At 36.1% G+C, this 26,930-nt stretch overlaps 2 protein-coding genes across 3 annotated transcripts in view; one reads left to right on the top strand and one right to left on the bottom strand.

The window, feature by feature from the left end:
• shf (WNT inhibitory factor 1) overlaps positions 1-17,758 on the bottom strand; it is a 37,512-nt gene extending 19,754 nt beyond the window's left edge. For both annotated transcript variants that reach the window (XM_083132531.1, XM_083132541.1), the window contains exons 1-5: positions 17,222-17,758; positions 12,574-12,704; positions 11,885-11,982; positions 8,334-8,478; positions 7,179-7,322 (exon numbers count right to left, since the gene is read on the bottom strand). In XM_083132531.1, coding sequence (XP_082988657.1) covers positions 7,179-7,322; positions 8,334-8,478; positions 11,885-11,982; positions 12,574-12,679 — 493 coding nt within the window. In that variant the 5' untranslated portion in view covers positions 12,680-12,704; positions 17,222-17,758. The remainder of the gene's footprint in view (positions 1-7,178; positions 7,323-8,333; positions 8,479-11,884; positions 11,983-12,573; positions 12,705-17,221) is intronic.
• Positions 17,759-25,555: 7,797 nt separating this feature from the next.
• On the top strand, positions 25,556-26,371 carry LOC145983664 (uncharacterized). The gene has a single exon (XM_083116724.1). The coding sequence runs from the start codon at positions 25,556-25,558 to the stop codon at positions 26,369-26,371; it is 816 nt and encodes a 271-aa protein (XP_082972850.1).
• The last annotated feature ends 559 nt before the right edge of the window (positions 26,372-26,930 follow it).

The raw sequence follows: 26,930 nt of genomic DNA, 5'->3' as shown, positions 1-26,930 counted from the left end.
AAAAAACTGAAAGCTTCAAAACAAGAGAAAGTTGCCACTTACAGCGCGACCTTCCAGACAAGTTACTGTTAAAGGACCTTGTACCGCACCTGCTTCAGTCATCCAAAAATGATTTTCTCTCGTTTCAGGGATGGTTCAAATATATTTATTTATTTCTTTACTACAGAAAGGATATTTAAGAGGTGATGAACTGATGATGATTCGGATTAAGAATGGGCAGTAAAAACATAGTCGAACGAAGGTGAAGTTGCAAAATAAAGCCGTTAAGACCTAAAAAAGGCTAAAAAAGGACCCATAAGCCAAAAAAATGCCGAAAAAGGACAAATAAAACCCACCTTTTTCTGGCCTACAATGACTCAAAATGAACATATATTATGTTGGGCCTCGTCTTCGGACACTAGGAAAAAAATGATTTTTCCTCAACTTCCGAGCCCTAGAGTCGTTTTCACGTTCAGAAGAGACAACGGCGCTTATGGAGAAACCGCACAGTGTTGCCAATACAGCGCTAGCTCATGTCGCCGGGAAATGATGACCTTCCTTCACAATGAAGGTGTTACATATTTTGTATATATAATGATAATTATATGTAATTATTAACATTAATATTATACTGTGAACGTTACAGTTACCCTTTTTACTATGATCCATTGCGATCACTACACACGCGAGTGTAATGCACGAATATGACACTTCAGAAATCACTTAAAAAAGTAAAAATCACAGAGCTCACACAACTGAAAACACTTTTTCGGGAGAGGGAAAAAGTCTAAACAGACCAAAGCAGATCTCTCACTCAAGTAAGGGGACCCTGGCACATAGGTTAGATTCAAGTTGCAACCCAAACAAACAAACGAGTTATGGCCCACGTGAACTGATAAGACGTGAATGACTCAAGCAAGGCATGTCATATTTCTATCTTAAAACCCCATATTTTGTCACGTGTTGGAAATCCTTTCAAAGGTTAATATGGTGTCTATGAATTTATGTGTACGTTGGAAACTGAAAGGTGATCTTCATTTCAGCATTAATGTCGACAGTAATGTAAACGAAAACAACGTGTATTTGCGACAGCACTAATGTTGCTCACAATAGCAGCATTGGAAATAATTGTCAATTATTAAATTTAAGTAATTTCAATTCTATTATAACAAACTGCATGAAGTTCATATTTTTACTGAATGGAAATAAAATAACAACTGGAAAACTTGGTGGTGATTAGCCGGAATGCTGCGGTGAGTCAGCTCAAGATGGCCAGACAACGTCTCCTTACTTCGCGCGCGGTTCGGGTTAAAAAGAAACTCCAAATGCATGGAAGTAATATTTCTGGGAACCTTTGAGTGGTTATAAAAAATAATTTCATTATTTTCTCCACAACTTTGTCGCTGGAAGTTTTTACTTGGAATTACAGAACAAAAAATGGCCAGCGACGACATTTTCTACTGCACGAATATAAAAAATCTCCACATACTTTATTTGAATATTTTTTAATACAAATATGCTTTAAAGTATTGATAAATTCTGAGTACCACCGTCACCTATGACAATTAAAAAACAGTGTCAATTTTTTTCATAATGAAAGCTTCAATTTTATGGCATGTTTCAACGTTAGGAATGAAAACAATGTAAAAATTGTGTTTTCACAGAAAATTTGCATTTTTAATTTACCTAAAATTATGTAAGCAAGTTACCAGTTTTTTGTGCTCACCATCGTATTTTCTACAAAATTTCCTGCAAAACTGCAGGTACCGATTTTACTTAAGCTAAATTTGTAAATCCAGAAATTTGACAACAGCGCGCTCGTATTTCCCATAAGAAAAGCATTGCCCATAAGAGCCCATTGTGTCTTCTGAACGTGAAAACGACATTAGTAATAATCTTCAGTAGGATAGAACTTCAAAAAGTATAGATTAAATTTAATCAACATACAACACTTTCATACAATCTAAATATGGGACCAAAAAAACACCATACACTTGCACAGCGAAATGTGGTTACCTCATGTGGAAAATTATGAATATTTTGAAATAAAAATCTACTAGGTTGATATGGTGTAGTTCCAATGAACTACATTTATAAATATTGTGAATTACTTTAAATTACAATTTCAATTAAAGTAAAGAGTAATTTCATTACATATGCTATTCCCACTTCTGACAATATTAATGGTTTCTCCCTCATGTCATCTTAACTAAATTAGTCATCTCCAGCAGTGGCATATGCTGGTTTTAACTAGTGGGTAATCTCCGACACTTGATTCATCCAGCCACTCCTGAAGTCTTCCTGCAAATTTACCTCAACATCTCCATACAGGATTTATGAATATACAAGTGAAAAATTTTACTTTATTGTTGCGACCACTGTCGAATAATTGTTGTGATTGCAGTTAATCTACGTTTAGAATTTCAAATAATAAAACAACAAAATACAATAAACCTATAAGAAAAAAACTGTAACAAAGAATATGAAAGGAATGCAATAGTGAAATAAACTCCCTCAATATTAATTGAAGTATAAAATTCAAGTTATTCAAGTTACCCCAGTACCCAGTTACTCGTGCATTCCCGATTTTTGTTTTTATACACGGAAGTTCAAGTTCAAGACCTGTGGTACAAGAGATGCTACTGGCCTACCTGCATTAACTATTTGCAATTCTCCGGAAAAGAACCTGTTCCAAATATTTTCACATGCAAATATTGTATTATATCCATCAGTAAACACAGCACTAGCACGAATAGTAAACCACTAACAGCTAAGCAAATATTAAATTTTCGAATCGCTAATAGGAACAACAGCACAAAGCCACCTACAACATGCATTCAATTCCCACGCCAATCTTCTATTGTGGTTCCTTCCTGCTTGACTCAGAATTAAATTCCCTATGTGATACATACTATAAAATTCATTATTGTATATGGTAAACTAGCAGCTATGGCCAATGTACATAGTCTGTGCACAGCAATGATTATGCATCTTGTTTATGTGTCCTGATGTATGATTTAAGTTTTTTTAAATGTTCCACCTTGTTATAAGTTTGAATATACGATTTTATGAAGTTCGAATCTTGACATGTTATTATGTTTATGTCAATAAGGATAAGACATAACACTATGGATGCTGAAAAATTCCCTTTCCCAGCTTTATATTCCCTGCGATGTACGAGGTTGTACAAGTTGGAATCATTGCGTCTGTTTTTATATATTTTACATTCATACATCTTTTATCTTTATGATCATTATTAATCTAAAGAGGGGGGAAAAGCAACTTAAATTAACTAATATAAGTGTACGTATATATATAATTTATTTCTGATAGCTATCCCTTTCAAAAAATATTCATTTGTGTGAAAGAAGTACTCTTCATTGGTTTTGAAGGCCACAGAGAAAGTAATCACGCATTTTAAAATACAAAAATGAAAAAAGTAAGCATATAAATAGTTCAATTACTTCATTAACCGATTGATTACATTTTTATTTGATGTCACTTTTCTGCCACTTTTGGCTAATCACTACGAGTGATATAAAATTGATGAAGGGACATTTACAAAGAACACCCATGCCCAGGCCAGTATTCAAACCCTGGAGCCCTGGCATCGTAGGGAGCTGTGCAAACACACTGCAACAGAGGTCGGTGTAATTTCTTTAATTTCTAGTTCAAATTTTAATTTATTTAATTACCTTCATCTTCAATATTAAAGTTGTTTTTTTTTTCCTTTGACAATATCTGTTGAAATAGCAGAGATCAGGAAAACATAAGCAAACATAAAATGAGAATTAACATAGAATTGGTTCGCAAATGTTGTTCACATTTCCCTGTTTCTCGCGCACTTTCAGATGTATTTTCTCTACTTCCCTTTTCAGTACGTAATTTGTGAACCCAGAATTCTATTTCCTGAGAAATTTCCCTGTCATAAACAACACAGCTCCTACAATACAAAGGCCATCAGGGAAGATGGCAGAAGAGGGTGCCCGCCTGAGAAGCAGTGTTTCCTTCCCCTCTCCCATCAAGGGATTTAAAGGAAGCCGGTGGAATCTCACCCTAACATCACCAGATTCCACCAGCTGGAGAAAGTGGCTGAAAGCCTCACAGACATTCCACGGCAAACGGTTGAAAACATTCGCACGCTGGAAGCAAAGACATATGTGAATCAAAGATTGGATCGGAAGAATATTGCGAAGAAATTAAAAACAACTTTTTTTTAAAATTATAGCTGGGTCACCTCCGATTACCTAGATGACCCAAAGTATACCTAAGCCAAGCGTCAGGTTAACCTTGCAGCAGGTTTTATGTATCAATCCGCGCGAGAACTGAGCTCAGAATCTTCCGTGCCAGTCTTTCCTCAACCGCCGAGCTGCTTACATCGGAGACACCGAGAAAATCTACAGTATTGCCAACCGCACAACACATCAAAACCCGCATGCATGTCAAGTGGATTGTATTTTTGCTTCTCTTTGTCTCCTGAAACATAACATTTTAAAAGTACTTTCTGCGCATATATTATTTAATAAATGTGTCATTAATATAAGAGCGAAACAACTTCTAAACATGAGAGCATGTGTGTATATTTCGAGCACGCAAAAATAAAAATAAACAAAGATAAAAGTAAACAACGATAGGCCCCTCTTGAATTTAATGACAAATTATTGTTTTTGGTTTAGAAAGAAATAGATTTATGAAAAACTTGGTTGCTTCGTTCGCAATACATCCGTTACTGTAAGACACACGCACTTCAAGTTGTACCACCAAAAAAGCATGATTTGTTATTGGTGATATATACAATCAGGTGCATTGTCTGTCGCTATTACTCTGGTTTCAATTTATGAATCACTTCACTAAACCAGGATTCAAATCTTGGTCTGTCTATTTGTTGCTGATAATCACCCTTCCCTTTCTTTGCGCGGAACAGTAAATATGCGCCTTCAACAAAGCTTTCATTGCCGCCAGTGGGTGAAACAATAAGCCTCCCCCTTCCCCTCATCGTCGGTTTCTTCAGCCCTGGCGGTGGTTTTGCATGATGGTATCCTTCCATGGTTTATTCCCCCTTCCCCCACTCACCGAGTTGAAGGACGTCTCGTCCAAATAATAAACATGTTTCTTGTCACTGCGATATATTTTAATACCGCGGAGATTCTTTTGTCGTCAAACAACAAACAATCGTTTCCTCTTGCTAAACTCAAACCGCAAATCATTCAACACCCGTGATACAATTCGTGTGCACATTGACGGCAAATCACCTCACGCCCTGTTTTACTTTGATCTTGTTGCTGCAAGGAGGATTATGCATTTAAAACAACTTGCTTGACTTTGAAGAACATTTCCTTTCGGATGAAGCCCAAAATAACATTCGGGTAAAACCGCGCGCTGAACAGGAGATTCAGCCATTCTCGCCGCTCTACAATAAACATAGGGTTAAAATAGTGGGATGTGCAACACTGGTATCAGCGATTTCACGCACTCTGCAACGCATTCAGTCTCGCTCGACTCGCTCTAAAGTTTCAATGTCTCTTCAACGCAATACAGATTCGAGTTGGCGAATCTGCGGTTCTAAGTTCGTCTGCACAGTGATTGCAACCAATTAAGTCCATACCTGCTAATCAATGTATTATTTTGTCTGTATATTACAAATTAAATAACTGTTTTCTTGCAAGTATGCAGTTGTGTCGGAATAGAACCCGTCTCAGTGGAACTATATTCTTGCGCGCACGTTTGGATCTACATATGCTAAAACCTGCTGCAAGGTTGACCTGACGCTTGGCTTAGATGACCCAAAGTATACACCACTGATCTCCAGTGATATAAACAATGATATTTTTTTTAGCAAGTTCCTTCTGTGTCAACTACAGACATATTCAGGTGAGTTTGATTCAATAATTCCTTAATTATCTACATTTTTAAGAATTCCAATACACAAAACTGAGTTTCATTTCATGCATAAAAGTTCTGCAATTTAAAGATTAAATGGGGGTTCCTGGATAGCATACTATATAATGATTACCTTATATGCAGAGTTCGATTTCCAATGGACACACACTGCACAGTGGATCAGATTCTACTTTAAACTGCAGGTCCAGTTCTGATTAGCCTATCTGAGCATAAAGCAGACAAGTAAAACTTTTTTAACTAATATGAGAGATGGGATACATATATTTATGTTTTGTTTCTTTCTTTCTTCCTCTCTGAATACCTTACATCTGATTAATGAAAAATAACAACTACAAATTTCATGTTTTGGGGAAAGAAAGATTCAGCAGCAAATTAATATACTGAAATTAAATGCTCACTTTTCCGCACTTTTTATGATGTTATATTAATTTTGGTGGCTGAAGTAATAACATATTATAAAAAACAATTTTGCAAATATGCGAGTATTTCACATCTCAGTATAGTAATTACAAGTGTCAAGTATTTCAAACAAAATTAAACAGATCTGAAAAATTTGCAGAAAAAACTTTTTGTTTGCCCACACTTGCCTGTGCACTGCACAATAAATAACAATAAAGCAATAAATATAACCCTCCCCCCACCTTCAATCACAAGCCAATAGTTATGAGGAGTGCACAAAAAAAAGAAAATTTCTGGAATGGGGAGTGTCACCACATTGCTCCCTGTGCTGCCACCCCAATACTCCAGCAGACAACAGCATATCAGAGATGTTGCTACAAATGGACGTGTAGTGTTTCCAGTTTGTACCAAACTGTAATGATTAATGGTCCTTCTTTGCATCAACAGTCTTGGTTTGATTCCCAAAGGAATAATAAAAAAAAGTGTTCACTCAGCATCGTGAGAATAATTGGGGAACTAAATGAAATAGTACTGAAGTCCAGTCTAGGAAAGACATAACAGCTGCAATTAGGCTCAATATGCAGAACATGTCGCCAAATGAAAAGGAATTTGGTACACTCAAAGTGGCAATGTGTCACAGATTTTTTTTTTCAAAAGAGGGTGAGGAAAGAAACAGTACAACATAGCAGCAGTGTGAATAAATTACCACAGATGAGTGGATATTACACAAAAACTAAAAAAAGTTAAAAATTCTCCAGCTTGAACAATGAGACATTAACATAAAAACAACTTGACTGCAGTCACTCATATAAACTTTTTTTATTACAAAAAAAAGTAATTTAACTGCCTTTTTTTATTGCAAAAAAGTAATTTAACTGCAAAGAAGGAATTAGGCTTACCTCGCTCTGCACATTCTTTCCTCAGACGAAGTCTCAGAGGTGTTCCAGGTAATGGACGATGTTTACGTCCTTCAATTAGTAAACCAATACTAAATGATGCTATTCCTGAAACATTTCCTGAACATGGTAGAAGCACACTAAACACTGCAACAAAATATTTAGATAAGTTTGTTAGCTGTATTTTCGAAATATATATGCACCTATACATTCTATGTAAGATATATATAAAGATACAATAGCATCCCCAATCTATTGAAATGGATTGATTCATATTTCATCAATAGGTCTGGTACTTCAAGGTAAAATACTAATTTAGTAGAGTTCTATGTAAAACTTGAAATATCCAACGACAAGGTTTTTTTTAAAAACTGAGTCCTTTGAATTTAGAACATGTTTCCATAATTCCAGTTTTGAACAACATACAGAAAGCATGATCGAACCCTTATTTAGCAACTATAAACAGAATATGATAACTGGCTGGAAGTTCCAAAATGAACAACATATCTAGGATTCATGATGGATGCGGAAAACGCAGTTTAAAATTGCTTAAGTGAAATTTAGAAATTTCGCACTTCCGCATTGCATTTACTAAGGGTACGGCGACAGGGGATCTTCGAAATTAATAGGATTTAACCATAAATTGTGCAATGCGTAAGTGCAAAATTTAGATTGTGTCAGCCTTCGGAAAATTATATCTCCTTCTAATACCACACCTGACTAGGAAACATCATGAAATGAAACTCAATGTTTTGAATAAAAGCTATATCATTCTGTTCAGTATTCAAAACTATGTAAGTGATATATTTTGAACTGCCTTCCAGTATAAAAGAAGTTACTAATGAAATAAATGTTAGGTTGTAGCCTAGCACATACAAAAGTGATGAGAGAATGAGAACCTTCAAGCAGTTAAAGCAGCTGATCATTGTGTGAAAGGTCGTCGCTTTGATCCTTGCTGGGGATAGATTTTATACTTTTCTTCTTTTCATCTCATTGCATGGCTAAAGGTAACTTAGTTAAATTGGTAAGCTGTTATGCTAAAACAAGTGCTTCTACATTTCATTTGTCAACTGAAAAACTTTTGAGAACTTTCAAACACAAAGTTGCTTATAACAATTACTATAAATATTTATCCAAATAACAGAATGGCATAGTTACCTTTCGGGCGACGAGGAATGCGACCCTTCGTCTTGATAGATATTACTGGAGCTTGTAAGATATCCTCATTGAAGGACTGCAAGCGATCGAAGTTGTAGTAATACTTCTTAGCACCTGATTTCCATGTGAAGTTTACATAGTTCACCTGGGGTAGTGAAGAAAATATGCTCTGGTAAAACAAACCTGTGGAAAGGGATACAGTAACCAAATTGTAAGGAGAAAGGCTATAGTTTCCACAAAATATAAATACACACATGTATAACTAAATATATATATATATATATATATATATATATATATATATATATATATATATATATATATATATATATGTATATACAGTGCTGTGCAAATTAATGTGGACAAAGAGAGAAAAATAATTTTTTCACAGTTCTTTACTCCTTATTGGAGATGTACGTAACATACACTTACACTAGTATGAAATATGTCCTCCTTTGGCTACTATTAGCTGCTTGATGAAGTTTGGCATTGATTCAACCAAATTTGAACACATAACTTTGATATTACTGTCATGAAACCACACGTGAATCACATTGGTAATGACCATTTGTTTCGTTGAACAGTCCATTTTTGCAACACGTTTCTTCACAATACCCCATAAGTTTTCAATGGGGTAAATATCTGGTGAATTCCCTGGCCAATCTAGAATCGTTAAATTGTTGTCAGAAGCAAATTTATGTACAGACGCTGATGTGTGGCAAGGAGCAAGGTCATGCTGGAAAATTTCTTGCCGTTGTTAGTAGATTTTGATTGAGTGTGAGAATTCTGCGCCTCAATATCTCAATGTATTTTGAGGAATTCATCATTCCATTCACTGGTACAAGGCCTCCAGGTCCACTGCAAGTAAAGAATCCACAAAACATTTGCTTGGGGGTGGGGTGTTTGACTGTCTGAATGCAATGTTCAGGTCATAAAGATTCACCTGGACTTCGTCGCACAACAGAAGCTTTGTAGCCATGCACTTCAAAGTGAGACTCATCTGACAATATTACCTTCCTCCAATCAGCTACTGTCTATTTCTGGTCTTTCCTAGCCCATTTTGGGTGTTTTGTCTTAATTTTAGCGGTCAACAATTGCTTTTTAACCGGTTTCCTGGATTTTCTTCCAACTTCAAGTAAGCGACGTCGAACAGTTGATGCATCAATACTGATCCCAGTAGAAAGCAAATCACGTTGCAGGTCCATATTTGTTTTGTATGGGTGAATTTTACTGTTTCTTAGCAGTAACGTGTCAGTTCTAGGTGTTGGTTTACGTTTTCTACCATACTTTTCTTTTCGTTTTGGAGAAAAACTACCAGTTGCCTGTAGTTTCTAATAATTTTTGACACCGCTGATTTCCCAACACCAGCCACTTCACCGATTTGTCGCACAGTCATGGATGTGTTCTCACTCAATGTAATAATTCTAGAATGTTTTCTGGGTGTTATACCCATACTGAAAACACGTAGGAACACGGAGCATAACAAATGCGTGTTTACTACAGCCAAGCACTCACAGAAGTCTGTTGGTTAACAATTGGCATTGCACCACAATGACAGTAATGAAACAACAAAAATGCTTCAAACCTTGCAATTGTTGTAAACATTATCAAGTACGCATCAAAAAGTTAGCTGATACTACTAGTATAAGTGTATGTTACGTATTTATTCGATTATCTCACATAAAGAGTAAAAAACTGTAAAAAAATGATTTTTCTCTCTTTGTCCGCATTAATTTGCACAGCACTGTATATATATATATATATATATATACATACTTAAATATCTACAAAGTACCATTTATAGGTTCCAGCAAAAAAAATAATAAAGTATTGAAATATTAGTAAGTACATAATTTATTTTTGTCAATATTTCTATGTGAAAGATTAATAGATCTGTAAATTATATTTCTTGACAAAATACTTGTTTCTACTGATCTGAAACATTAAGGAAAGCAACCTCACAAGGGTCTGTATTGGGCAATAAAGCATAAATCCCTGAATATGAGAGTGGCATTAGCTCTTGAAAGCTCGGAAGCATATCCTCGACTGACCTAGTTGAAATCCCTAGAGAACAACTTTATTCAGCTTATTGTTATCTGGTAAATTTGCCAATAATATACCCACATGATATTTCTATATTAGGAAATGGACAGATTGATCGGTTGTCAATTAATATATGCACAGTATTGGGCAATAATAGCATATATCTTTCAAGATGAGAGTGGCATTAATAAGAATTTCGTTATATTGGTAAATTTGCCAATAATATAACCACATGATATTTCTATAATGTTAGGAAAGGGACAGATTAATTAATTATTTATCCTTGTCAACATATACAGTATATTCTCATCAGTTTATCGATATAATCGCTGATAATTTTCTCAATCAAATTTTTCTACTGTGAATACCCTATAACTTATTGCACAATTCTGACATTTTACTATTTTTATGAATTTAAAGGTATGATTCATATAGACTGATTTTGTATAGTAAAAACGTCTGAATACAAAGAGCACTGCACAAGATTAAAACTTTAGAGCTCATTTTATGGTTAAGATATAAAACAGGTAAAAATTGGTATGGCTGCCTTTATGTTAGTTGGCTGAAGATGCCAGCACTTGCTGGTAGGTGTTTGCTTATGAAGAGGAAGTTGGCATTTGTTTTCCCCCAAATAGCAGGTTTTCACAGCACACCAAAACAAACACACAGACCATGAAATGAGCTCATGAGTTTTAATCTTGTTCAATCTCCTGAAGAAACCACAATATGTGGTGAAAGGCTTGAGGTTAATAAATACATGGGCACATGTAAAAGTGACTGGAATTTACATTAATAATGTTGGCACGATCAGAACGTGTCTTACTTTGCCAGCATTTTGAATCAAACCACTCCTGAAATGCAACTTGGACATTTCACTAGTCAGAAGCCTAGCAGGGTGAGATTGTATTTCCTTCATATTTTTTTGAACACACTGTCAACTGTTTCTTCTCATATGGCCTATCACATACCGAAGTAGGCATAAAAATTTCCGTAGATCTCTGCCACACATCTTTGTTTACACAGAAAAACATCTCAAGTGTAAACTGTCTGTTGTCTACCATATCGCAAACTGGGGCATGTCTCTTTATCTCTGCCCAGTTCTAACTTCTGATGTCACCCTAGTATTATCCATGTGAAGTACAGCAGTACACATTAAGACTGGTATTAATGGGTATGGGTTCATCCTTATAACATCCAACTTTTAGATGCTGCATAGTTTTGTGCATATCTTGGATGAACTACAACACAATTTATTGTCATAAAATGCAATAAAATTGCCACTCCTCTCGAACTAAAGTATTTAGAGTGATTCATAAAATGTCATAACATTGAAATACCTCATTAAAACTCTATTTTACACATTTTGCAGTTTGTCAGGAACGTTATTTTATATTGAAATCACCTTTTGCGTGCAAGCTATTTAATTATTAATGTTCTTAGCGATATGAAATTTAGTGCTTTATAAGCTTCCATGCATAGTGGTAAAAACTTTATTAAAGCGAACTTACTTCTGAAGGAATTATTGGCAGATATTTCTCAAAGTTTGGATCCAGTATGTAGGGTAACACATGTCCATCCACAATTGCATAGATCTCCATTGAGAAACCTGCAGAGGAAAAAAATTCAGCCATTATATCATGATATTTAATGGGAAAGTCTCATATGTAATTTGAGACAGTAGGAAATAATACTAATTATACCAGTACTCCAAACCTCACTTTTACTTGTAATACACCAACCTCGATGGTAAAGTGGCTAGCACTGCATGATACAATTCCAGGGGTACCAGGTGTGAATTCTGACCTGGGCATGGGTGTCCCTTGTGAATAGCCCTTCATCAATTTCATCATATCATCAATCATTCTCATTAGCCAAAAAGTGAAGTAAAATAAACCAAATAAACATAACAATAAAACAATTGTTTGCAATGCAATGCATCAAATAATCCCGAGCAGAAGAAAAATAGAGGCCATTTTTCTTTCTACTTTATAAAATTGGTTTAGTAACATTTCTTACTAAAATTTGTACCTCTGGTCATTCATACATAGGACCATCACACACTTTTTTTTTCCTGAATGGGATCCTTTCTAACAAACGTGACTAAAATGAAACTCACTTGTGTTTTCTGCACAAAGAATATTAACATATTCATCCTGCTGTTTCCACTATAAAATAACAAATCTTTTGAAGAACTTACCACTAAACATTTTCACCTGTTGTTCGTCAATCCAGAGGGACAAGTCTCCATCATTCCGTCGACAATGTGTCCCTCCTACTAAGATCAGCAGTAGCAGCAGCAACATCACAGCTCACACATCTCCTTCACAGCTGGCAAAGTAAATATTCAAAAATATACTACATTCTGCATTAATGTTGCACAGTAGCATAAGCAAAGTCAAACCTTAATTTGTATAGTATCATAAGTATATGACGTCTCTATATTGCCTTTTCTCTAAGTTTCAAGCTTGAATGTTCCTACAGTAAATCCAACACAGCCAAAAAGGGGTTATTTTACAAAATCAACATAAATATCTTTGGATCTTCAGTTCTGATATGTTTGATATTTTTTCTTCACAGTTATCTTACAGGATTTAAATCTTATACTTCTTCCATGAATGGAAACAAGATTCAAATTATTGTGACAGTTAGGACCCGGGACTTTGTTATAACTATTTTTTTATTTGGCATCGGATCGAATTCTGGGGTGAGATCTTTACATATCTGATGAAAATCAGCCTAAATAGTCGAACTTAATAAGGCATATTTAGACATATTTTACCAATTTTACATTCTTACAACATATTTCTTCAATTTTCTCATAATAAGACATATTTCTGCATAATTTCATAATTGTCTTGCATATAATTGGTTATTTTATAATGTATTCCGGTAAAACTTCGCTAGCGTCCCAACGGAATTCTTCATTTTTACACAAGAAACTACTTACCGAAATTAGTTTTTGTAGCATTTAGAAGTCCTTGTTGGTATATTCTTTCGTCGGGAAAACCGATGTTGTACGTATATGCTAAATTGAACGAAATGAGTGCTAATGGAACCTAACCTAACCTCATAGGCATGCCTCGTCCCCGTGATGGTTCGTGGGGCTATCGTGAATTTTGGGGCATAACGTCAATGGTTTTTGGGGCTACCCGTGGATGTTTTTTTGGGGCTAACGTCAATGATTTAATAATTACTCTTTATGTCAAAAACTGAACTTTTTTCGTGAAAAAAGCAAAATAGCACCTTGAAGAATCTTTCGCAATGCAGAATAGGTAAGTACGAATGTTAAAAATGACGAAATAAACGAGTGAGAGGTGTTGGGACGCTATCAAAGTTTTACCTGTATTCCTAATCCATACCTTTAGCCCAACGGATAGTTCATATTATCGATGGCACGATAAGGAAATAAAAAGAAATTAAAAGCAGATGCAGTCTATTCTTACCAGCTAGGACTAGTACAGAACATAATATCCCCTTTTTTTGTGGCGAGTTGCCAAATATGCTTTAGTTTCCACATACGTGTAAATCTGGCAAAATGGTAAATGAAACTTAGGATAATTACAGTGAACCTCACGATATTTTCTGTACAATACACTTGCGATTAACCGAGGCTCCGGGTTAACCGAGGGAGTGGTTGGAAAACATCGTGCTTCATAACGCACCCCCTGTTTGTTTACTAGTAAGTTGGAGTCAAGTCACTGTCCGCGCTGCACATGTTCATTACATCTACTCTCCCTACAGCGTTGGCGTTACATCGCAGCGTCGAAGAGAGGATAGAGGTTAGTACAAAAAAATATGAAAGATTTTTTGAAAAAGTAATCTTCTCAATTATGTTGTACTAGTAATAAATAATTACTATACAGTTTTAAGTGTTGTTTCGTCATTTACGACCTATTAGCACATTATCTCCGGATTATCAGAGTTTTTCCATATCTGAGGTAGTCTCGGTCTCAATTAGCTTTGCTAATCATGATCTACTGTACTTTTTCTACTACATTCTTCAGTTAAAGGGATTCTGACTTCATTTAATACCCTAACCCCCACCCTAGTCGATCTTCGCTGGAAGATACTGACATCCTGTATAATGAGAAATTCAGAAGTACTGTTGTGCATATTTTTGGCTATACTGGGAATATTTCTGCATTTTTATGACATTCTTAATTTTATCATGACATATTTTCCCATTTTTATGACATAATATTTTACAGTTTTATAGGACATAAAGTCCCAGACCCTAATGATAGTATTTCATACAAGTTTTACAGTGTGTAAATAAATCAGACAATAGGGTTACTTCTGTATGCTGGATGATTTTCAAAAAAAGTGTATGGAAGAATGTGTATTTTTAACTTGAGTGAAAAGTTCAGAAATGAATAATAACAGCTTTCCTCAAAGGTAACAGAATATTGCTGGTGTTTCAAGCACTTTTCTCCTTGAAATACAATGAATACATGCACAGGGTAGGAAATAAAACCCAACTTGCCTAACTTACAAACATATACTAAGATCATGAAACATAAATGGCTTAATCTATTTCTAGAAGTAGTCTGTATATAAGAGCGGTGTTACTTTTTGCACAGAAAAATGATACATGAACTAAATCCAACCTGAGTAACAAATTAATGTAAGCATAAAGCAGTGAATTATTTTATCACATAAAATACACATAGATGAAAGAATCTTAATCACGGTGGACCTGCATCAAACAAAAAAGAAAATTTGTATCATATAGAATGGACACATAAATGTAGAAATCAACAACAGAAGCTGAGCCAGTGTAACTTTCAGGTGTTGTCTGAATTAAAGTTCTTGTAGGACAATGGAATGTCTGTGATACTGGTTCTTTATCAGTATGCATTCTTAATTGGGCATTATCTATTTACTATATTTGGTACCAGTCTGTTGTAAGGAAAACACATTTCACTTGTCCATTTCGTCATTTTTTTACATTGGTACTTACCTATTATGCATTGCAAAACATTATTTAAGGTGGGATTTTGCTTTTTTCACTGAAATAATTGTAATTTTTCACATTACGAGTATTTATTGTTCGTTGCTTTTTCGCTTCCATTACACGCAATATGGCAGGCAAATCTTGACTAGCGTTGTCTATCTGTGGGTATGCAGTATTTCCAACCTTCTTAACCGAAAAAATCCTACTTTCGTGTTACAGTTTTTGTATTTTTTCCAGGTTCCAAAACCCCACGAACCATGCACGCTTAGCCCCACACACCATTTACGGATAGCCCCACAAACCATTCATAATACAAGAACCATTGGTAAAATTTATAAAGCCGGGAAACTGATTTCTTCAAATTTACAGGAGAAAGTACTTACATAATTGAGTTTCTGTAGACTTGTGATAGATAGTACAAGTGTTCTCTCTCATTAGTCAAGTTATTTCACCGTTAATTCATGTTTGTATGTGAGTGCTAATGGAACCTAACCTAACAGGCCTAACCTAACCTCGTAAGCAAACCTCATCCCTGTGATGGTTCGTGGGGCTATCGGGAATTTTTGCCCTTCCGTAGGTATTTTTCTGTGAAAATGAGTGCTAATGGAACCTAACCTAACCTCATAGGCATACCTCGCCCCCATGATGGTAATTGGGGCTATCTTGAATTTTTGGGGCTAACGTCAATGGATTCTGGGGCTATCCGTGGATGGTTGATGTTAGCCCCAAAAACCATCCACGGGTAGCCCCACAAACCATTGACGTTAGCCCCAAAAACCATCCACGGGTAGCCCGAAAAATTCACGATAGCCACACGAACCATCACGGGGACGAGGTATGTCTACAAGGTTAGGTTAGGTTCCATTAGCACTCATTTTTACAGAAAAATACCTACGGAAGGGGAAAAACAAAGAAGATTAATTACTCGATATCTCGAAAATTGAGATTATTTGCGTGCAAAAAACGAAACGCGAACTTGAAGAACCCTTAGGAATGCAGAATACGTAAGTACCAATGTGAAAAATACGAAAATAAGGGAATTAGAGATGTTTGGTGGTTACTGAAATTTTAAACAAAAGTCTACAGAAACTCAGTTCCGTAAGTACTTTCTCCTGTAAAATTGAAGAAATGTGTTTTCCCTATAACAGACTGTTACCCTACATTTACTTACTGTAACATTGCATTTTCAGATAAGACTGTTTTCATACAAGTAATGCTTTAAGTACAAGGAAGATTGTGCCAATGGAAAATATTTGGCTCCAATTGAGAAACTGTCTTTCAATAATAAATTACAACACCAAAGAAATATCATCGGGAGAAGTTTGAATTCAAGGGAGGGGGGGTAAACTGGAGAGCTAGTTACACAAAAGCTGGTTTTGAAATATACTTGTTTCAGAGAATGATTGGCTGATTTGGTTCATGTTACTTCGCTATTGTGCCACTTCGGTCTAATCGCGAAGATAAGAATGAGTAATGATATGATGAAATTGACGAAAAGACGCTTACAAAGAACATCCATGGCCAGGCCGGGATTCGAACCTAGGACCTTCAGAGATACGAGAATACTTTCAACGTCACTGAAATTAGACGTATGGACATATTTCTTATGCACTGTGTTAATACTTGTTGAACTTCATAGCAAATGGTGCAGTATTTTAAATATTTTTAAATCATGCATGTTACAGTGTAATATCTCAAATCAAAAAAGGCAAGGATCTCAGCTTCTGTACGTTTCCTTAGGAAATGACGGATTAAAGGCAAATGTATTGTGCACATTACTTAATTTGCACTCGTTTAAAATATATTACTTTTTATTAAAAAACGATGCACTTGCATGCAACCTAAAACAATCATAATTATTGCATTAATAATTGCAAAATAATTTACTTACTTCGACTAGATGCCAGTTGTTAAGAATAAGCCGTATTCAACACGGCCGCATGGCGTTGATATGCGTATTTGACCTTCGTTAATGTCTGCAGATATTGACTACAGTTGGACAGAAGTTTTTGTCAACTGGTTTTGACACATTCAGATAACCGCACCCAAAAATCATTGGTCGTCTGCTAAAAAAGGCGATTTCTGCGCACGATACCTACGCTGTACGGTTTTGTATTATAACGACAACCATACGGTACGCACCTTTACCTTTTTCTTTTTATGGTGGATAACACCAGTATCATAATTTTTGCTTTACATCACATTTTGACTTATTGGATTTGATAAATACTGTCCTGTCAAAACCAGAGACGTTGACATGATTATGCCCATAGTGCCCGTTGAAAGGGAACACTTTTATTTTTGTTTGTACTCGATTTTTAATGTCACCTTCCTATCTCTTACGGTTAATCGCCACGAAGAGGATGAATGGTGATTAAATTAAGCTACCACTCGTCCCGATTTGAATTTGGACAGCTCTCTTTTTAAAATTTAATCCACAATTATTTTTTTTTTCGAATCAGTGAAAATACGCAGTTTTTCTTTCACATTCAGGTACGTTCCCTTCCCTTTACGAGAATCATTGCTGAGCTCACACCATTACCATGACATCACTCTCATTTAATTTCAAATATCTAAAACGTCTGAATGGGCGCCCCACAGTCGTCCAGTGACTGCGCCACAAAACATCGGTGAACGACAAGACAGGGAACAAAATGTGTTCGGGGGTCTCCCTTATCGCACAACGCTAGGGCAACATTGCGTTCCGACGTCAGACTAGAGTTACCAGACGTCCAGGTTTTCCCGGACACAGTCCCGTACCCAAAGGGGGGCAGGGGGGGAATGCCATTCCCCTCGAGCCATGGAAATTTTTAATTTCAATGTATAAACACCTACAAAAATTTCGTTGATGATTTTTCAAATTTTACATGAATTTCCATTTTGTCCTTGCAGAAATGAATAGGTTGTTTCTGGACAGAGGCAGGCTCTAGAAGTCTGCAGTCTGCAATATTGGGCTATTTTAGTTTTATAACCATTGATGCAAGGCTATCAGACGTTCCGATTTAGTCGCGACAGTCCATTCCTTTTAATCCATGTCCCGACTTTTTCGTCTCGGCTCGGACACTACTTTCTGTAAGGGAAGAAAGACTCTTGCGCCACTACAGACATTGTACTAGTTGTGTAGGAATTTCTGTAGAATACTGTGTACATTATTAAAATTGTCTGAACTTTTTATGAGTCAAAAACCGTTGTTTGACACTCGACAACACCCCTTGATTGTTGAATGGTTTCTTCTATTACAGTGTCACTAATGTTTCACCTAATTAGAGGGGAATTTTCTATACTCTTTACATTATGGAAGAAATGTTCCTCAATGACTGTAATACAAAACCAACCATATAAGGGGCATTTAGCTCTCCACCCGCACCGCAAGGTCTCTGATCCTTTTTTGACGCCACTGAGCAGAAGGATAAAAAAAAAACTTTATTTTCTTTCTCCGACATCAGGGTTTTTCTGCAACTGATGTCCATTCTGCCACTCAATGGCTTAGGGCTAATTAATGTATTATGTAAATAGGAGAATCCACTCCACAGCAGAATTGTCGCTACATTTTTGGGGCAAAAAATTGCTTGAAGTACTTCTAACATAAGTATATTGTTATTTGTCCAAAACACTCAAGAAATTAAATACATTATTATTTACGAAATTATGTCAATCGGAATTTGTTTTACTGCAACATTTCTTCTTTTCTACTTGTAATTGTCTTGAACAAAAATACACAGTATGGTGTGACCCTACAACAGACAACTTTCACAGTGTGCAGAAGACATCAAGGCCAAAAAATTCGATGCTACGAGCCGTTGATAATGGCATTTTCTATCCCACATGTATGCACCCCCATTTAATAGCTTCTTGGTTGCCACTGGCATTTCTTTTTAACAGATTCTAAAAGCGAAAACAAACCATAGAACAATATTACGCCAGCAGACACACTTAGCCGTTCCTTCAGATAATTTATTTATAGAGTTCGCACTGACTCCAAAGTCCTGGACAACTGGAGGAGTCAGGAAAACAAGGCTAGGACTGAGATCATTGGAAACAAATGATTTTTTAAAAAAGGTTTCAAAACCTGGAAAAGTCAGGGGAATGAAATGATTTTTGCTTGGCAGAATTTGTAACCGGAAACACGTTTTGTTTTATCTTCCCAACAATCTTCCTTTTTAGGTAATATTGCTTATAAAAAGGTTCTTTCATTTTTTCCCATTTTTTTCCAAAAATGTTCAACTAACGTGATTCATTTGATTAACTTACAAAGTTGAAGTGTAACACTAATTTTTTAGCATCTTAAATCATTACACAGTTATGTAAAATACCTGAAAAGTCAGTGACTTTGCAAAGTGGGTGTGAACCCTCATCTATGAACCCCAACACACATATGTTGCTTTCGTAGGCTATTTGAATTGTTTGCATTATATGCACACATGTAGTCTACCCCTATCATACATTTTTTTTCGCTCTCTGACAGAAACAAATGTCAGTGTCAACTGCAAATATCTGTCATGTAGTTGCATACATAGGTTAGAAAATGCTGTTCTTCAACATTTTGTAACAAAATGAGCAAAATTTCTCTACCCACCCTCTCCTATACACCCCCATATATATATATATATATATATATACAGTGTATAATATGAGGGAAAATTGATTTAAAATTCGCCTTGGGTTCTGCCCCTCCCCCTCAAAAAAATCCGGCGTACGGGCCTGCCCTACATTTTTTACATTACATGTCCGGTGTCCGGGAGGAATTTGAAAAATATCATAAATGTCCTACATTTTGAGCGTCACATAATATTAATTAGGAAAATACGTGTATTTTGTTAAACAAAGAGAAATCATGCAAGTGACAAGTCTATGGTCTGCACTTCCAAACTCAATAGTGAAATTTATTTTGATTGAGTCATTATCTAAAAACAAAATAAAAGTTTCTACTAGAACAAAAATGGAAGCAAATAATGAACGAAGTTTCGGGCCCTCATTCTGATGATGTCACTGTTCAGTACCCGAGTGGAATTTCTTGCCTTGGAGTTTATACTGATAGAACAAAACAAGGTGTTTCTTTTTAAACCATTTCAAGTTATGGTAATTGCTGTATATTTGTTTGCCATTCCAGGTCATAATGAGAGAGTACTTTTATTACCAACAGCATAACGAAGTCATGAGAGGAATATTTTTTTCAAAAAGTCTGTTAAAAGTTTGGTACTGGGGTTCAGTATAATTTCAAACAGTTTGACTGTTCAGTGTCTCATAAATACATTTCGATTAAACCTGAAATTTTAATAAAAATTTGTTATTATTATTATTATTATTTATTATTATTTATTATTATTAAAGTAGGGTTACAATTAAGCTTACATTTTTTTTACATTGATTCCGAACAACAAAAACAACTTTTTGCCCTACATGAATTAATATACAGTTATGCTATTTGTTTATAAGTATACATACAATGGAATATTATAAATTTATATAATTGAAAAATATAAGAAATAGACTAAAATAAACATTTTTTGCAGCTACGTTTTATGAAGGAAGAAATGAGGTAGAATAGGCACAGTGTCAGTATTCATAAATTAATGTCCTAATCTGTTGTTTAAATGTGGCCAAATTTCTCTCCTTTCTGCAATTTACAGGCAGTTGATTCCACGCTTTACTTGCCAGTGATGACAGGGATTTTGATCCGTATCTTGCCTTGTTACATTTTGGTACTCGGATACTGTTGGTGTTGTTGGATCGCAGATTGGGATAATTTCTATTACTAGATATCATTACTTTGTCCTTTAATAAGTGGTGGTGCTTGTTAATTGCCTGGTGAATTTTTAGTAGAAATGCATATTTTCGTCTGGATTCCAGCGTGGGTAATTGGAGTTCTTCTCTGCTTACACGTGAGGTCGTGTGCGCTGTATTTCTTATGCTACGAATAGCCCAAATTTGCATTTTCTCTAGTTTCGTGGTGTTATTTCTATTAATCCCATAAAGTACAGAGGAACAGTATTCAAGTAACGGCCTAATAAATGCTTTGTAGAACGCTAATTTGTGGGCAAGGTGTACATATTTGCAGACAAATTGAAACTGCTTGATTCTAGGTGCTGCGCGTGAACACATTCTTTTTACATGTTGTGAAAAGGATAAACTTTTATCTAGGTGCATACCGAGATATTTTAGAGATTCACATGGTTTTATATTGAAATTTCCTATTTTAATGTTGTCAATTAGCGTATTGTTATTATTTTCACTGGATAGTATTAATACTTGCGTCTTAGACTCGTTCACTTTCAACATGTTAGATTGATACCACTCAAGAACTTCGGGCATATTTTCCTCAATATTTGCAATTACTTTTTCTAATTTGCTTGACGCGCAGTACAGGAGGCAGTCATCTGCGTACAAATATAATTCAAACCCAAATTCCCTGTCTGCGATGTCATTCACAAACATGTTAAACAGTTTAGGACCTAGAATAGATCCCTGTGGTACACCGAAAGATACATTTACACGGTTTGAAATCGAGTTGCCTACTTTTGTGTCGATACTCCTATTCCATAAATAACTTTCGATCCAGTTGCATGCAAGGGCAGAGAAATTAAATTGCTGATGTAATTTCTGTATTAATAAATTTGGTTGAACACTGTCGAATGCTTTACTGATATCTAGAGAAATAATGCCAATGTATTGCTTCCCTTTACGATCTAATATATTTCTCCAGTTATGTATCAGTTCGTGCACGAGTAATTCTGTCGAGCGATTTTTTCTAAAAGCAAACTGTCTATCTGTCAGTAGATTGTTAGAATGTAAGTATTGTTCTAATTGCTTGTCTATTACCTTTTCAAGAATCCTGCTTAATGAGGAAGTAATTGATATGGGACGATAATTATTAACTTGCGTCGGGGACCCCCCTTTAAATATAGGTGTGACCCTTGCGTGTTTCCAAGTGTTAGGAAAGATTCCGCTTTTTAAGGATGAATTAATTATATCTGTGAGAGGTTCGACAATCCATGGGGCGAGTAGATATATTATGCGATTACTTATTTCATTGAAATCTGGACCCTTTCTGACGTTAAGTTTTTGAAGAATTTTCATAACGTCATCACTTGAGACGGGCTTAAAACTGAAGCTGGTTTCTTGATATTTAGCGTCTTTTTCATTTTGTTTGCTACTTTCATTTTTCTTCGCCCTTAAATTGTTAGTGAATGTGTTGGATATTGACTTACCGACGTTAGCAAAGTGGTCATTGAGGACGATCGACACCCTCGCATCTTCCGTAATTGTTTCATTGTTATGTTCAATAGATGCGATGGATTGGCTTTTGCTATCATTTCCAGTTAAGAACCTGAAAATCTTGAATTTGTTATTGCCTGAATATTTATCGGAATAGATCTGCGTAAGGATATAATTTCTTTTCGCATCTTTTACTGTTTTTGTTACGTAGTTCCTTATGGTCTTATATTGTTCCCACGTGTAATTATTATTATTTGGACTACGTGCGCGCTTAAACATCCGGTTCTTGAGTGATATCAATCTAAGAAGACCGCCAGTGATCCAGGGACGCTTGTTGCCCCTAACACGAAACGTTTTTATTGGCGCATAGACATCCAGAGCTTCGGTTATTAATGACTGCAAATATGTCACCTTATCGTTTATATCCGACATCATTGTTGTTTTGTGAAAGGGTAGATAAGAACAATGATCAACGAACTGTTGTTCAGGGAAATTTTTAAAAGAACGCTTAGTTACGAGTATTCTTGGAGATCTTTGCGGCCTTAGGTAAATTGAGGTGTATATCAGAAAATGATCGCTTAAATCATGCATTACTACGGCGGATTTATCATGCAATTCTTTCTTGTTGGTAAAAATGTGATCTATGAGACTCTCACTCGTGTCGGTGACGCGTGTCGGCAGGCGAACGAGCTGCTTGTACCCCGCTGATTCCATCGTATCGAAAAATGCATTGTCCGCTGCAGTTGGTTTCATGACGTCATGATTTGTATCCCCAACGAGAACCGAAGCGTGGCAAGCCGGAAATGACTGCAAAATATTTTCTAGTTTTTCATTAAAAGTGACGGGGGCCTTGGGATGTCTATATACGCATCCTAGAATTAAAGGTTTGTCATTCTGTTTGAGTTTTAAAGACACCCACAATCCTTCAATGTCTACATCTGACACAGAATATATAAGTTCCGATATTACAGCTGTTTTTACGTAAACAATAATACCTCCCCCTTGCTTAGGATAGTCTCGATCAAGTCTGTACATTTTGAACCCTTCAATTTCAACGTGTTTGTCTGGAATGGAATCATCGAGCCAAGTCTCGGTGATTGCAACGCATGTGAAGTTTATTATATGGGAAGCTGCGATTTCATCTATTTTGTTCTTTATGCGGTTAATATTGACGTGGCCCACCGTGATATTTTCTGCGTTTTCGGGGAAAGCAAGGTCTTCTACGTGCGGATACAAGTTTGCAAGGAATCTCCGGTTTGCTTCTCTGACGTGAGAAGTATCAGTTAAAATTCGATTACAAGTTTGAAAATTTTGCATTTAAGAATTCATTAAGAAATCATTTTTTTAAAAAAATTGAAAACTGTAAATTTTAAATTATTTTCTAACATGTTCTGGAAATGTGTATAATTTATTGTGAATGTTTTGTGTCCTACATTTTGACTTAGAGTCCTACATTTTGGGAAATTATGTCCTACATGTACATGAAAGTCTGGCATTCCAACCCATATCATTTAATCCCAATTTAGTGATTCTTCGAGAATGTCGGGTGGAAGTAGTGGGAATGCAAGTGCAAATTTTGAATAAAATATTTTACGTTATCTCGATCTATATACCATCTTCCTATACATCGCAAAAAATTTGCAGTGAAACATTTAAGGTCTATGATTAGTTCATTCAAGACTCCATTAATCATAACTGGAGATTTCATTTGCCACCACCCATTGTGGGGTCGACAGGCAGCAGATAAGTTGGGTCGAACTCTTGTTGAATGGATGGAGGCGGAACAGTTAACTATAATAAATGATGGTTCACCTACTCATATGCCTAGAAATGGAAGTAATCCGTCATCTATAGACTTAACATTAATTTCAGAAAAGTATTGTGCAGACTTTACATGGGAGGCCGATGTGGACTTGAGAACAAGCGATCATTATCCATGTTATTTTTATATGGCTTATTGTCATGCAACAAATGAAAGAATATTAACTATTCGTAAATGGAAAGTATTCAAAGCGAATTGGTCTAATTATACTAAACTTTTAAATATTTGTTTCTCAGAGGATGATGGATTAAAACCTGATAATATTAGAGGAGAGGAGGGTATTATGGAATAGTCGGGAAATATGGAATACCAAGGTTTTGGCTCTATTCGGTGCTGCTATCACGTGAGAATACCATGAACTACTCAAGAAAGACTCCCATGATGCAGTGCAGTGAGAGCTGACCGCTTGTTGTTGTGTTACCACTCGCTACAGAACAAAGTGTGTTTCGTGATTTTCAAGAGTTTTTGCAGGTAAGTTTTCAAACAATTTAACCTACTAGTACACATGTGACTGGAACATTGATGTTAAGCATAATATACACTAAAAGAATTGTAGTTTGTTATACTGTGGTCGTTTTTTAGCTGACAATGTTTTGTCCATCCGTTTAAAGGTTCATTTTCCAAGATGGCGTGTCGAGTATTATAGAATACTAGGTATTTCATAATACCCGACGTAAAAGTATAGTATTCCATATAACCCGACAAAATATACTGAATAAAAATTTAGTTAAAAAATGAGTTTTGCGTATAATATTGATAGCTAAACAATAATTATTACTACTTACATAAATAGTAATATAGCCTAATTTAAAACCAAAGTACATTTTTTTAAAAGCTAAATCCATTTGAATGAGTTGAGTTTGAGTTGGTGTTTTAAGTCCACTTTATGCACAGTAAGGCTAATCGGGACTGGATCTACAGTTTAAAGTGGGATCCAAACCGCTTGTGCCTCCACCGGGTATCGAACCCGGGACCCCTTGATTACAAGACAATGACGCCACCACTACGCCATGGGGAAGGCCCTCATTTGAATGAAAACAAAACACAATTTTTCTGTTATTTGAAAATTAGTCTACAGTCTAGACCTACAAATAATTTGTTTTAAGATGTGTTTAATCTATTTAAACCTACCCCCCCCCCCCTTAGTTGCAAGAGTTCTAAATAGTCTGTTTTTTTTTTCTTTCAGATATGCCTAGAAAGAAGGAAGATGAGGGAAAGAAGCGAAAGCTTTGGTGTGAGACGCAGATGGCTAAGGCTATAGAAGCTGTTCGTGAGAAGAAGATGGGGTACCTTAAGGCGTCCAAGGAATTCCAGGTTCCCAGAGCGTCTCTCTTCCGCCTTGTCAACAGTAAGGAGAAAAATGCAAAGGTAGCAGCCTCAACTACTCTTGGCCGTAAGCCAGTTTTTCCTAAACAACTAGAAGACAAGTTACAAACATATTTAGTTGAGATGGAGGCCATGTTCTATGGGCTCACAAAAAGGGATGTCTGCAGTCTTGCCTATCAACTTGCGGTTCGCAATAACATACCCCATCCATTTAAGGACGAAACTGCTGGCAAAGACTGGTTCTACGCTTTTATGAAAAGGAACCCGAAACTTTCAGTTCGTAAACCCATGGGTACATCTTTTGCCAGGGCCAGGGGATTTAATAAAGAAGAAGTAGACAAGTTTTTTGACCTGATCGATGTTGTTTTCAAAAAACACAACTATCCTCCTAACAGGATATTTAATGTAGACGAAACTGGTTTGTCTGTGGTGCAAAGTAAAGTTCCTCATGTAGTAGGCCTAAAAGGAAAGAGACAAATTGGGTCCCTTATTTCAGCCGAAAGAGGTTCTCTCGTAACCATCATTCCCTGTATGAGTGCAGGAGGTGACTTTGTCCCGCCTCTTGTGATATTCCCGAGGAAGAACATGAATGAACAACTTCTTAGAGGTGCTCCACCAGGGACCATCGCATCGTGCCACCCGTCTGGTTGGATACAGACAAACATTTTTACTAAATAGTTTAAACATTTCATTGATGTAACAAAACCCTCAGCTGAGTCACCTGTCCTGCTTCTCCTTGACGGCCACACAACCCACAAGCGTAACATTGACGTAATTAGTTTAGCAAGGGAAAGTCATGTTACGATTGTATGTCTACCTCCCCACTGTTCGCATAAAATCCAACCATTTGATAAAACCTTTATGAGTCCATTAAAGTCTCACTATAGTGAGGAAGTGAGATCTTTTTTAAGGCATAGCTCAAGGCCCTTGAGTATTTTTGATATGATGGAACTGTTTGGCAGGGCCTACCTTAAAGTACAACGTGGGGACATAGCAGTAAACGGCTTCAAAGTGACTGGTATTTATCCTGTCAATAGAAATGTTTTCAGCAGTGAAGATTTTATTGCTTCTACACTCACTGTTCCTAGGCCTCAGACTATGACACCCACAACTGACCCTCTTCCATGTTCGTCTACCAGCTCTGATTCACCTCAACCCTGTTCTCCCAAGAGTCCTGATGTGGTTGTCCCTGGTACGTCTAAGTCAACAAATTTTGTCCTACCCATAGAGATATCAC

The sequence above is a fragment of the Lepisma saccharinum genome, chromosome 1, assembly GCF_977018435.1.
Source record: "Lepisma saccharinum chromosome 1, izLepSacc3.1, whole genome shotgun sequence".
Taxonomy (NCBI): domain Eukaryota; kingdom Metazoa; phylum Arthropoda; class Insecta; order Zygentoma; family Lepismatidae; genus Lepisma; species Lepisma saccharinum.
The sequence above is the reverse complement of the archived record's forward strand: the minus strand, read 5'-3'. Positions and strand labels throughout refer to the sequence as shown.

Bases quoted from the DNA above. Each gene is read 5' to 3' on its own strand.
- LOC145983664 (XM_083116724.1), top strand. From the start codon at position 25,556: ATGCCTAGAAAGAAGGAAGATGAGGGAAAGAAGCGAAAGCTTTGGTGT.